This window comes from Haliotis rufescens, unplaced genomic scaffold (genome assembly GCF_023055435.1).
Source record: "Haliotis rufescens isolate VD_foot unplaced genomic scaffold, xgHalRufe1.0.p SCAF_13, whole genome shotgun sequence".
NCBI lineage: Eukaryota > Metazoa > Mollusca > Gastropoda > Lepetellida > Haliotidae > Haliotis > Haliotis rufescens.
Genome location: NW_025963813.1, coordinates 37,151,093 through 37,165,094, shown reverse-complemented (window position 1 = coordinate 37,165,094; position 14,002 = coordinate 37,151,093). Strand labels below are relative to the sequence as shown.

Here is a 14,002-nt window from a genome sequence, read left to right as displayed (position 1 = left end):
CAGAGAGAGAGAGAGATTCTGGCGACGCCGTGGGGAACGTTATTCGGATGCTTGCGTTGAGCCAGACTCGTGGGGTGGCATCATGGTGTGGGGTGGAATTGGTCTTGCACAGAGGGTCGGCCCTGTGGTCTTCCAGAACATCGGTCCTGGGAGAGGCAATGGTGTCACAGCAGCTCAGTACATTGATCAAGTCTTGAGACCACACGCCATACCTCATTTGGCACGTCGCCGCAACCACGAGTTTCAGTATGATAACGCCCACACTGCGAGAGCAACAAGAGACTTCCTCCAGCAGAATGGCATCAGAACCATGCAGTGGCCTGCCCTCAGTCCCGATTTAAATCCCATTGGGCACCTGTGGGACGAGATTCAAAGACGGCTGAATGACAACTGCAGCTGACCTGCGTCAGGCGTTCCTCAGTGTGGGCTCAAGTGCCTATGGCCTTCATCAACCGCCTCATCCATTCCATGTATCAACGTTGCACGGCAGTCATCAATGTACATGGCGGACACATGAGATACTGACTTGTGATGCCATTTTCTCAGAGACTAGTGTTGTGTTTCACTTTAAGATCATTTGACACTTTAATTTCAACCTTGATGATCAGTTTTGCCAAGTTTCATCTTTTTAATATGTCTCAAAGTATGTTTACAGTGTTTGGACAAATAAGGTTTCTCATATATCTATCCATGGTGACGTTTCTTTTGCGGTTCAGTGTGTTTAGGTAATATTTCGTACATATGTGAACAAAAATGTAATCCCGAAAGTCCTACAAATATCATCTTTTAATTTGTCAGGACGCACGCACGCACGCACACACAGACAGATTAATATATGTTCAGAGGATTAGCCCTCAATTAAATGTTTGTGAGCGGTTGAGTAGTTCCCATCTATGTTGTCATATCCCCTTTTGTCTCCGATATCTGTCACAAGTTCACTAATGGAGATTCTTCTTCTGAACATACCGTGTTGACACAGAGAATGTTGTAATGGTTAAAACTGTGAAAATTCTATTTATAGCATCACGTGCAGCACGTGAAAATCGCGGGGACGTGTCACGTGGTCCCTGTTCTGACAGGTGTTTCAGATGAACGCGAAGTCGTTGGTTGAGTCTGTAGTGTTGCTATATATTCTCTTATTTACTTACCATAATCATAACAAACCATTTTTATTTATTATTGAAATCATATTTATATAGAAATATTATTTCACAAGTGTATTAATTTTGTGTTAGACCTTTTTTAAGATTTGTTTTGTTTGCTTTTGGTTATTTTGTTGTTGATACTATTGAAACACTCCACAATTGTAATAATATATGTGTAATTTGTGGTTTATATTTAAGCTATATAAACGAACAGTCACCCCTTCAGTGCACCGACACAGCACATTCCGGAATCTTCTCCGAGAACAATATTTGATTCGTCCGATATCTAAGGGAGGTAACTCTACCAATGTATCGCGGGACTTCCGAGAGTGTAAGTTGGTAAACAGTGAACGTTGTGTGATTTCAGACAACCATTGTTGTATTCCTTGCTGATAATTGCTAGGAAATAGACGTTACAATTCTGTCCCTAGGGTATTGACTACCGTGTCATATCGAAGAGTGCTATGGCCGACTTTGGACCAGATTCTGGCGGCAGAATAAAGGTGAGTTGCTTCTTGGAACAGATGCACGTAATTTCGTTACAGTGATAAGGACCTCCAAGTTACAGTTATTAGCGCCAGTTTCTGTTGACCTGATTTTAATTTGTTAATGAATTGTCGAAAAAATGACTTGGACATGTCATTTGCTTGAACTTGTTGAAAATAATATGGTAGGCAGCGGTAGAAACTACAGTTTCAGTCAACCAGTCCTTATAATGACGTATAGCAAACCCATTAAACATGTTAAAAATTGCAAATTTCTACTAGTCCTTATGATACCTTTACTATTTTGGGGCAGTTTGGCAAGGACTTGAGGACTAATGTCAATTTCTAACACTGGTAGGTTATTATGATATGTTGATGAAACTGCTTGGATCAGAGACCATACAATATTATATGGTCTCTGCTTGAAGTAACACAATGAACACAGCATGTGCAACAACCTGCACCAACATTTAGCATTGTAGACAATATGATTCTTTGCAGGGACTTTCATTAAAAAAAACCCTCCTTACTAAAGTAATATTCTCAATTCGATCCTCACAACTGATTAGAGCTGGGACAAGTCCAAATTTACTACCTGGGTACTCGACACACTATTACCCGGCCCTAACCGGATACTCGCTATAGGTATCAAGAGTTGGGTACAAAATGTCCGAAAGGGAATTGTTTTACTGCAACCCTGGCAAAACCTATTTGGATAAAACGATCTGATCATGCATACACTGCAGTAGATAGACTCTTTATCCTTACTCGAACATATAAAAGTCAGAACGTATATTTGCACAGTGAGAAAGAAATGTGAACATCTGCTATACTTGTTGTGTAACCATTGAGTTTTATGGTTACTGTCATTACCACTGATTACAGCATATCACGTGACTAACCACAGGTCCGGGTAGTCATGTGGGTACCCGGGTCCAACTCAGGATCCCCCAGACCTGAATTAACCGTCCCAGCCCTACAACTGATCCTAAGGATTTTAAATGGGTAAAATTCCGTAAAGGGGTGCTTGATTGGGATTGGGATATCAAGGGCCGAGTATAGAGTTTGGGGTAACCTACCCAAACCCTAACATGATCATAACTAACTCTAATGATCGCAGAGTGCCGCGGGAACCACACCTGGCAGCCTGAGCCAATTATCGCTGTAGAAACTGTGCCAAGTGAACTGCCATGTTACCGTTTGAGGGGGCATGGGTGACCCAGTCGTCTAAGGCGCCACGATTCGCTGTGCAGAATTGCGTCCCTTGGGCACGCTGGAAACCTATGATTGTGGGTTCGAATCCCAATTCGCCCCGATTATGTTTCTAGGTTTGTCAGCACCATACCTGTGCCTGTGGGTCTCATGAAGTGGTAAACGTCTAAGACATGCATCACTTCGGGCTTTCCTCCCACATTAAGCTGACACGCCGTGATATAACTGGAATAATGTGAAAAGCGGTGTTAAACCCAACTCACTCACTGTTACCGTTTGATGTTCATATCTAACCATTTGTCATTAACGGGAACACAGGAATGAGGTAGAAAATGAACACGTTCACTTTGGCATCTTTTTTCAAATTGCATGCATTTATGATATACAGTGCAGAATACGCTGGTGTAATGAATGTTGTACAAATTGCAGCCCATCAGCTGATCTAAACAAAACAATAAACTTGATAAAGAGTGACAGATGATCTGACATTCTTTATCTTGTTTATTGTTTTGTTTATTTGTTGTTTAACATGTTTAACGCTGCACTCGGCAATATTTCAGCTAAATGACTGCAATCTGTAAAAAATATTAAAGTTTGCTAACTTGGTTGATGCATGTCATCGTGTCCCAATTGCGTGGATCGATGCTAATGATGTTAATTACTGGATTGTCTGGTCCAGACTTGATTATTTACAGACCCCTGCATATAGCTGGATTATTGCTGAGTGTGTCGTTAAATAACAAACAAACTACAACAAGTTCATTAAGTCTTTAGAACATTAGAACCTTGGAAGGGACCCTTGAGTTTCTGGGTTTTGTACACTTCTGATTGTCAATCTCAAGACATGATGTTGTGAAATTGTTGTGTACCGTTGTTTGATAGCCTGTCCTGGATTTCTGTCTGCAGGGCGTAACTCTGGTCAAGCCGATCGTCTATGGCAACATCGCCCGCTACTTTGGCAAGAAACGGGAAGAGGATGGACACACTCACCAGTGGACTGTGTATGTGAAACCGTACAAGAATGAGGTATAGTGTATTTATCAATTGTTTACTTATCCTGCATTACTCTTCAATGTATCTACTGCTTCCTTTCAACAAAACGAATCTGCGGGGGTCCAGCTGAGAAAGAAAGTTGTTTCACTGAAGTGTGTGGCAGGACCCTTCTCGTGAACATTGATCTGTTAAACCCTCAAGAATGAGGTGCAGTTAGTGTTTCAATTAGTTTGCAAAGTTCACTTGTGAACAAAAAATGTTGACTTGTTAAAAAATGTTGCAAGCCCTCATCATATTTTACTGGCCAAAACAATGAACTACGAAATGAAAACAAAATGACTACAAACTGACAACAATTGACTTGATAATTCATAGAAAGAGATATGTATTGACAAGACAATCCGGCCAGCTTTACGAAAATGTTACTAGCCCAGTTTAAGAGTCACTGGCTTTTGGCTAGTGGACAGGTAGCTATTTTGAACACTTGGTGCTGTCTGGTCGGGGTGTCATGATAAATCAAAATATCGATATATTACTATTGCTAAGTACTTAAAGTCAATAAATCGAATGTTAAATCAGTTTCTGATCAATAGTATCGATTTCAGTTAGGAATATCCATGATTTCGATTGTATTTACCATGTCAATAAAATACATGCAATGCTGTTCAAATTTGATTTTCTTTTGATCATGATCATGATCATGATGAGTGGTAGTAATTTGCACATGGCAATGTCGAAGTTTCTTTTTCTTAGATAATTAGGGTAAAGAAAAAACAAATCAGTCATATCTGAAACTTTACTTTTTATTTGTTGTTATGGTTATCACATTCAAACGAAAGTTCAGTTCCAAGGTTTAATTCAACTCTAAAATCCATCTAAAATGATACACTGAAAACTTTCAATATTTATCGCAATAGTTTCTTTCAATATCAATAGTTATCACAATAGTGATTTGTTGTTTAACGCTGCACTCAGCAATATTCCAGCTATAGTATATGATGGCGGTCTGTAAATAATAGTCTGGACCTGACAATCCAGTGATTGACATTGTGAGCATCGATCCACGTAATTGTGATAGATGACATGCATCAACCAAGTCAGCAAGCCTGACCACCCGATCCTGTTTGTCGCCTCTTATGGCAAGCATTAGACTAACATTTAGTCTCTGAAATCTTATATTACACAATATCCTTCTTGACTCTAAAAATAAAAAAATTCCCTATGCTGATTTCAGAATTCAGAGATTTGTGGAATAGAGCTAGCTTGAGCTGGCTAGACTTGCTTTTGTATGCATTTCTAGATTATTATTTTTTCATAAAATAAATATATTCCACGGTCATGGTGCAGGACTAGGCAAGCATGGGTTGCTGAAGACCTATTCTACCCTGGATCTTCAAGGGACCAGAGCTAGCACTATAAATCGGCATCAGTCCGGACTAGTACAAGCAGCCACACACACACATACACGTGCATGCACGTCGCTATATAAGTGCAATAATCTTGGACGCAACGTTAAACCCAATTTCACCTCACCTCACCTCAAGGGACCAGAAGATTCTTGATAACCCTTGCTTGTCATTGGAAATGGATTGACTGGTTACAATGGTTACAAATGCAATGACCTGGCTGAGTTTGTGTAACACAGCTTAGCATGGTCACCCTAACAGCATCTAGTTTTCCGGGGTAGAATAGGTCTTCAGCAACCCATGCTAGCCGTAACAGGCAACTATGTTGGTCGTAAGAGGCGAATAACGGGATCGGGTGGTCAGGCTCGCTGACTTGGTTGATACATGTCATCCATCCCAATTGTATGGATCGATGCTTATGGTATTAATCACTGGATTGTCTGGTCCAGACTTGAATATTTACCAGCCGCCGTCATATAGCTGGAATATTGCTGAGTGCGGCGTTAAACAACAAACAAACAAACAAAACAAATGATGCATGTAATGGTGTAAATCACTGGATTGTTTGGTTCAGTCTGGATTATTTACAGACAGCCGTCACAAGGCTGGAATTTTACTTAGTGCAGCGTTCCAGTTCTAGTTCGTCTTGAGCGTCCGCCCGGAGAGCGGAAGGTCCGTGGTCCAATCCCCGGACGCGTCATACCAAAAGACGTTACAAGATTGTACTTGTTACCCTGTCTAGCGCTCGGCATTAAGGTGCTAAAACAAGGACTGGTCGGCTCGGAGTCAGTATACTGTGTCTGAGTAGGGTATTCATGTTAAACTGCGGCACGGTATCTCAGTGAGCTAGCACTATAAATCGGCATCAGTCCGGACTAGTACAAGCAGCCACACAAACACACACACGTACATGCACGTCGCTATATACGTGTATTAATCTTGGACGCGACGTTAAACCCCATTTCACCACCTCTCTTACAGGTCACTGTGATGGGTTTTATGATACCGCTGAGCCGTGGCATAAACCAACATTCAGTCACAGGTGTGATAAATGAAGTGGGTGTGGTTGATGAGGATGTATATAATGAGGCATAGTCCATTTCACAGTGCCATGCTTTCAGAGTGGTCATCAACATGACATTGTTCCCCTTTCCTCCACAGGACATGTCAGTCTATGTGAAGAAAGTCCACTTCAAGCTGCATGAGAGTTACCCCAACCAAAACAGAGGTGAGTAAATCGGGACAGTGTTTGAAGCTGACATAAAATCACTGTAAGTACCCCACTGTAGGTATTGACACTGTGCATAGATGTCATCACCTGGTGCGAACCGTGAAGATCCAGGGTAGAATTGGTCTTCAGCAACCCATGCTTGCTGTAAAAGGCAACTATGCTTGTCGTAAGAGGCTTCTCACGGGATCGGCTGGTCAGGCTCACTGGTTGATGTATGTCTTCGATCCAAATTGCGTGGATCGATGCTCATGATGTGAATCACTGGATTGTCTGGTCCAGACTTAATTATTTACAGACCGCTGTCACATAGTTTCAATATTGCTGAGTGCGGCGTTAAACAACAAACAAACAAACTTTACCTGCTGCCCACATTCAACCCCAGGGCTTCCTTGTCATAACCGACCCGTGCATATTCGGGGTACAAAAGATTTGCAGCAACCCATGCTTGCCGTAAAAGGCGACTATGCTTGTCATAAGAGGCGACTAACGGGGTCGGCTGGTCATGCTCGATGACTTGGTTGATGCATGTCATCGAACCCAATTGTGTGGATCGATGCTCATGATGTCCATCACTGGATTGTCTGGTCCAGACTTGATTATTTACAGACCGCGGTCACATGGCTGGAATATTGCTGAGTGCGGCGTTAAACAACAACAACAACAACAACAACTAACAAACAAACAAACAAGAATCACCTGGTGCCTTCATTCAACCACAAAGGCTTCCTTGTCATAACCAAAGATATGTTAAACATTTATGTGGTTCTGGATTCAAACACTGATCAGCAAGGGTCCTGGACTCTTTGTAAGTGCCATGTTTTCTGTTGCCAGTGGTGATGAAGCCACCCTATGAAGTGACGGAGACTGGGTGGGGAGAGTTTGAAGTCGTCATTAAGATCTACTTCAACGACCCCAACGAAAGGCCGGTGAGTAATGATGGACAGTATATTTTAAGAACCAGTTGATGCCATTATGTTTCATGATGTGTTGTAGGTGAGGGTGTATTATTTACTAAAGCTGTGCATGTGTTGTGGGTGAGGGTGTATTATTTACTGCAGCTGTGCGTGTGTTGTAGGTGAGGGTGTATTATTTACTACAGCTGTGCGTGTGTTGTAGGTGAGGGTGTATTTACTTCAGCTGTGCGCGTGTTGTAGGTGAGGGTGTATTTACTGAAGCTGTGCATGTGTTGTTGATGAGGGTGTATTTACTGCAGCTGTGCATGTGTTGTAGGTGAGGGTGTATTTACTGCAGCTGTGCGTGTGTTGTAGGTGAGGGTGTATTTACTGCAGCTGTGCGTGTGTTGTAGGTGAGGGTGTATTTAATGCAGCTGTGCATGTGTTGTAGGTGAGGGTGTATTTACTGAAGCTGTGCGTGTGTTGTAGGTGAGGGTGTATTTACTGAAGCTGTGCGTGTGTTGTAGGTGAGGGTGTATTTACTGAAGCTGTGCGTGTGTTGTAGGTGACAGTGTACCACCTGCTGAAGCTGTTCCAGAGTGAGACTGACATCATGCTTGGCAAGAAGTCCCTGGTGGCCGAGTTCTACGATGAGCTGGTGAGACACACAGACCTGGCGTTAAACAACAAACCAAACAAATGTTATAAGCTGACATGCAGTGGTTGAAAGGAAACATTCAACACAGTTCCCGCTGATTGCTGTGCAGAGTTGCCTCCCTTGGGTTTCACAGAAACCTAGGATTGTGGGTTCGAATCCCGGTTTGCCCCGATTATGTTTCTAGGTTTGTCAGCACCATACCCGTGCTCGTGTGTTTCACCGAAGTGGTGAACGTCTAAGACCTGCATCACCTCGGGCTTCCCTCCCACATTAAGCTGACACGCCGTGATATAACTGGAATACTGTTAAAAGCGGCGTTAAACCCAACTCACTCACTCACTCACTCACTCACTCACTCACTCACTCAACACAGTTTCCCACCTCACTCAATGTGCAGTTTTATGCATTTAAACACACGTAACTGAGTTGGACACTCTAACATCATGATGTTTCAGGTGTTCAATGATCCGACAGCCATGACGCAGCAGCTCCTGAGCAACGTGCGGCTGATGCCAGTGGGGACGTACAAGCACGAAACTGACTGTAAGTAGGATGGACTGGTCATAGAGGCAACATTTTTTTAAAATATTCCTTGTTTTTTGTTTGTTTGTTGTATAATGCTGCACTCGGCAATATTACAGCCACATGACCGCGGTCTGTAAATAATCGAGTCTAGACCAAACAATCAAGTGATTGACATCATGAGCATCGATCCAAGCAATTGGGATACGATGACATGCATCAACCAAGTCAGCGAGCCTGACCACCGGATCCCGTTAGTCGCCTCTTACGACAAGCATAGTCGCCATTTACGGCAAGCATGGGTTGCTGAAGACCTATTCTACCCTAGATCTTCAAGGGGCAAAAAAAGCCTTGATGCACATTCTGTCAAAATATGTATTTAGCTCACCTTGACATCATCAATGTGAGCTTATGTTGTGGGTCTTTGGTTGTCATTTGTCTGTTCCTAAGTACTGAATCATGCTATCAATCACTGCATTGTCTGGTCCTGGCTCGATTATTTACAGTTCGCCATCATATAGCTGAAATATTGCTGAGTGCGGTGTAAACAACAAACAAACAAACCTAAGTATTGAAGCTGAGACCTCAGAAGGAGAAAACTGTGATAAATGTTTATGATTGTAAAATATTTGTTGGTGTAAAATTTTGTGAAATGAACATTCTATATTCAACGTTTTGAAAACAAGATGAAATGTTATGTATTACATGTGTTTTCAGTTGATGAGAAAAGGGAGAGAACTCTGACCAACATTATTTCAGCTAAGAACAAGATTCGGTACGAGATCTCTGAATTGAACGAGAGACTGAAACAGAGCAAAGAGCTGATCCAGCAGTTCAAGGATGACATCACAAAGAGGGACGACCATGAAGAGAAGCCGGTCATCAAGATGGAGGTGACCACATGACAAGAGGCCGGTCACCAAGAGGATGGCATCATCAGCAGAAGCCCGTCATCATTGTGAAGGTGGCTGCTGTATGGCCGACTGGACAATGTGAACTTGAGGGTGTTTCTATGACATGGATGAGGATTCTTGGAAGTGTTTTGAAAGACACAAGGAAACACCAGAGGTTTATAGTGATGTAATTGAAGATGCCATGGTTGTACTTTTGAAAAAAAGATTTGTTATCTGAAAGCCATGGAAACTTTGTAATTCGAAAGGTTTAAAGTGATTTCAAGAATACTGTCCTTAGGAAAGATTCCACATGGTTCACCTTTGAGTCTTGTACCAACTTTAGTACATCTGCACTGATGCTGACATTCACATTGCTGGCAGTGCTTGTGTTGATTCAAACCCAGGTGACAGGGCAGGTTTCAGTTAGTTAGGCTTGTTTCTTCACCATGCTTTCAAAAGCATTGCTACAGGGGAAACGTCACTGTAGATGACCCGTCTCAGGTCATGAATATTTTGTCTTTGTCTCTACGAGTATACCAGGATGTATGTAAGTGTTCACAGAGACCGTTATTGACCCGTGAAGATCCGGTGTAGAATAGGTCTTCAGCAACCCATACTTGCTGTAAAAGGCGACTATGCTTGTCGTAAAAGGCGACTAACGGGATTGGGTGGTCAGGCTCGCTGACTTGGTTGATGCAGGTTCCTCGATCCGAATTGCGTGGATCGATGCTCATGATGTCAATCACTGGATTGTCGGGTCCAGATTCGATTATTTACAGACCGCCGTCATATAGCTGGAATATTATTGAGTGCAGCATTAAACAACAAACAGACTGTTGTTCGGCCCCTGCAGCAAATGATATGTTGACTTGTTATTATGTAGTTTTGCATATGTGACATTTTCGGAAATTATTGTTGGATTTTTTCCCGTCCCAATTTGAGCGCCACAGGTACTTGGGTTAAGACCGTACCTAAACCTGAAGTGTAACATTGTCCTGGTCCAGTGGAGGATGTCCACATGTTGTGTTCATCATTGAAGACGCCCGATGCTTATCCTTCTTCAGCAGCTGTGCTGATGAGTGGTTTCAACACTAGTAGTATATTTCTTCAGTCTGCGGGGCGGTCGGGTAGCCTGGTGGTTTAAGCGTTTGCTCGTCACGCTGAAGACCCAGGTTCGATTCCGACATGGGTACAATGTGTTAAGCCCATTTCTGGTGTCCCCCGCCGTGATATTGTTGGAATATTGCTAAAAGCGGCGTAAAACCATACTCACTCACTCACTCTTCAGTATGCAGAGGGCATGGATGGCCCAGTCGTCTAAGGGGCCGTGATTCGCTGTGCAGAGTTGCATCCCCTGGGCACGCCAGAAACCTATGATTGTGGGTTCGAAATCCAGGTTCGCCCTGATTATGTTTCTAGGTTTGTCAGCACCATACCCGTGCTCAATGCATCACTTCGGACTTTCCTCCCACATTAAGCTGACACGCCGTGATATGACTGGAATAATGTTAAAAGCGGTGTTCAACTCAATCACTTACTTCAGTTTGCACTTATTGGACCTCATCCCACATCATGCAATCATGTTATAACTAACAGAACATTTAAAGCAATAAGGGATAGAATTTATGGATGATAACTTCTTTATTATGAGGAACACAACGGTTTCAAAGTATATACTTACTCCTTAATCGGCTCAAGTGAATGTATCACTTCTTAGTACCATTCAAAGACTTGATTTAAAGCAATGTTAAGATCACTGTCGTAAGAGGCGACTCACGGGATCGGGTGGTCAGGCTCGCTGACTTGGTTAATGTATGTCATCATATCCCTATTGCAAGGATCGATGTACATGTCAATCACTGGATTGTCTGGTCCAGACTCGATTATTTACAGACCGCCGTCATATAGCTGGAATATTGCTGAGTGCGGCGTTAAATATCAAACAAACAAACATAATGGCAGTGTGAAATGTGTTAGATATTTCCCAGGGAATACTGGCAACATGGCATTGTCCTAATAAGAACAATGTTGTGTGGGAATCGTTGAACTGTCCGTGACAAATAACAATGTTTTGTACAACTCATCTTGTGTATAAATAGCAATCATCATGTTTGTGTTACTGTTGTGCGTGATGCACCTTCAGGAGGTTAAAAATCCCATTGCCCGATGCCCTGGACAAGTGAATATTCATTTCAGGCAATCAAAATTTGCTATCACTACTTGTCTGTGGGAGGGGGCATGGGTGGCCCAGTCGTCTTGAGCGCCGCGATTCACTGTGCAGAGTTCAACCCTTGGGCATGCCAGATACCTATGATTCTAGGTTCGAATCCCAGTTCGCTCCGATTGTTTCTAGGTCTCACTCACTCACTCACTCGACATGAGTGCAAGTTTGGACATCGGCGATGTCACATGCTTTTTCTTGCTTAAGTGGATTTCAGAGATTGTGTTTGTATTATTCACTGTTTTAGTTCATAAGGCGTTTCTAAAGTTTCAGACAATTCATTTCGTGGTTTAGTACCCATCGGGTAGTGTAGATAGAAGCTTTAATAACTGTTTTAGTCAAGCCGGGCACAGTGTGTTGCCATTTGACAAAGTTAATAATGAATTATTGGGACAGTCTTTGTCTGCCTGAAAGTGGAAGTAAGGACAGCATAACAGTCAATATAAGATACATATTCATGGGACCCGTGAAGATCCGGGGTAGAATAGGTCTTCAGCAACCCATGCTTGCCGTAAAAGGCGACTTTGCTTGTCGTAAAAGGCGACTAACGGGATCGGGTGGTCAGGCTCGCTGACTTGGTTGATGCACGGTCATCAATCCCAATTGCGTGGATCGATGCTCATGATGTCAATCACTGGTTTGTCTGGGCCAGACTCGATTAATAACAGACCGCCGTCATATGGCTGGAATATTGCTGAATGCGGCGTTAAACAACAAACCAACCAACCAACATTTTCATGGACATAATCCAGTCACAAAGGAGACTGCTGGCAGATGACAGTATTTAATAGTGTCTGACAAAGCCAACATAGAGAAAATGGAAAGTGTCAGTAAGTGGGTCAGGTTCCTCCTGAATCGTTTGATTTCATCCAAAGACTATCCAAACACAGGAAAGACAGTTCTAAAAACAGTGAGATACACTCAACAGTGTCTTGTCAACAGTTACGGACAAGACATCAGTGGTTCGAGGATAATGTTGTGAGTCCCGATGTTAACCACCATGCTGGAATGCTGTGTTGCAGATCAGGCAGGGGAGAGGGAGAGATGGTTGAAGGGATCGTGTTGGCTAACCCAGGAGCCACCAGCTAAGTGACAGGCGGTGTCTGATGGGAGTTACCTCCCCTAACAGAAGATCCTGGGATTTATAAGCTTTCACATCCAGATTTCTGAATTCACTTTTGTTGTTTTATCAGTTCACAATTCTCTGGCTTTAAGTGTTTGTCAAAAACTTCAACTGCTTTCTTCTTGTCAAATTTTGTGCACATTAAACCATTTGTCAGATCTGCTTGGGGCACGGGTGGCCCAGGCGTCGCGATTCACTGTGCAGAGTTGCGTCCCTTGGGCACGCCAGAAACCTATGATTGTGGGTTCGAATCCTGGTTCGCCCCAATTATGTTTCTAGGTTTGTCAGCACCATACCCGTGCTTGTGGGTTTCACCGAAGTGTTAAACGTCTAAGACCTGCATCACTTCGGGCTTTAAGCTGACACGCCGGGATATAACTTGAATAATGTTAAAAGCGGCATTAAACCCAACTCACTCACTCACTCACTATCAGATCTGCTATTCCCTTGTCCACTGGTGGGCCTGTCTTCTCCACAAGTCTAAGGAAGCAGCAATTTTGTCTAAACTTGACACAGGAGGCGGAGATGCAGAATAGTCTGGGCGTGGCCATCTTGCTCCTGAGTGAAGGGGAGGTAGACTTGTGTGCATCACGTTTATATAGGCAGTTGCCAAAGTATATGTCTTGGTGTCCTGACTCCGAGGCTTTTCCTATAGATGCATTCATGTATGACTAGTCCGACCAACGGATTTATGCTCTCCCTCCGTTAAGTGTCATAGATCCAAAGGGAGAAAGCAGCACTCTTGATTCTTCCAAGATGGCCACCACAGAGCTGGTAACCAATGGCAATGAGACTGTGTGCAACTCCAACAATAATTCCCAGAGGCAGAACAACACTAGTTCTACCTTACAAGCCAGAGGAAGGGATCATATTGTTTATATTACTTTTGCCACAAGTATGTGTGGAACTGTTCTGTACATCACAACTATTAACCATGGTTAAAGCAACCATGATCTGATTGATGCCTTGAAATGAACCTTGGTTGTCAGAGAATGGCCATCTGCTGGCTATTAATTTGTGTGCGACTCCAACAGTAATTCCCAATCTCATTGGTTACCAGCTCTGTGGTGGCCATCTTGGAGTGAGTTGGGTTTAACAACGCTTTTAACAGTATTCCAGTCATATCACGGCGTGTCAGCTTAATGTGGGAGGAAAGCACGAAGTGATACAGGTCTCAGACGTTTACCACTTCGGTGAAACCCACGAGCATGGGTATGGTG

General features: G+C 43.0%; 1 protein-coding gene across 1 annotated transcript; it reads left to right on the top strand.

Moving 5' to 3' along the window:
- Positions 1-1,057: 1,057 nt before the first annotated feature.
- Positions 1,058-10,132, top strand: LOC124152565 (YEATS domain-containing protein 4-like). The gene is made up of 9 exons (XM_048394518.1): positions 1,058-1,111; positions 1,344-1,476; positions 1,577-1,648; positions 3,749-3,868; positions 6,403-6,469; positions 7,304-7,398; positions 7,931-8,023; positions 8,479-8,566; positions 9,263-10,132. Exons 2-9 carry the CDS (start codon positions 1,453-1,455, stop codon positions 9,448-9,450), a joined length of 747 nt encoding a protein of 248 aa, XP_048250475.1. The 5' UTR covers positions 1,058-1,111; positions 1,344-1,452; the 3' UTR covers positions 9,451-10,132.
- Positions 10,133-14,002: the final 3,870 nt, after the last annotated feature.

Excerpts from the sequence above, each read along its gene's own strand:
- LOC124152565 (XM_048394518.1), top strand. The coding sequence starts at position 1,453 with ATGTATCGCGGGACTTCCGAGAGT. Across the intron at positions 6,470-7,303 it reads TTACCCCAACCAAAACAGAG|TGGTGATGAAGCCACCCTAT; the intron begins GTGAGTAAATCG and ends TTCTGTTGCCAG. Across the intron at positions 8,024-8,478 it reads CCGAGTTCTACGATGAGCTG|GTGTTCAATGATCCGACAGC; the intron begins GTGAGACACACA and ends ATGATGTTTCAG.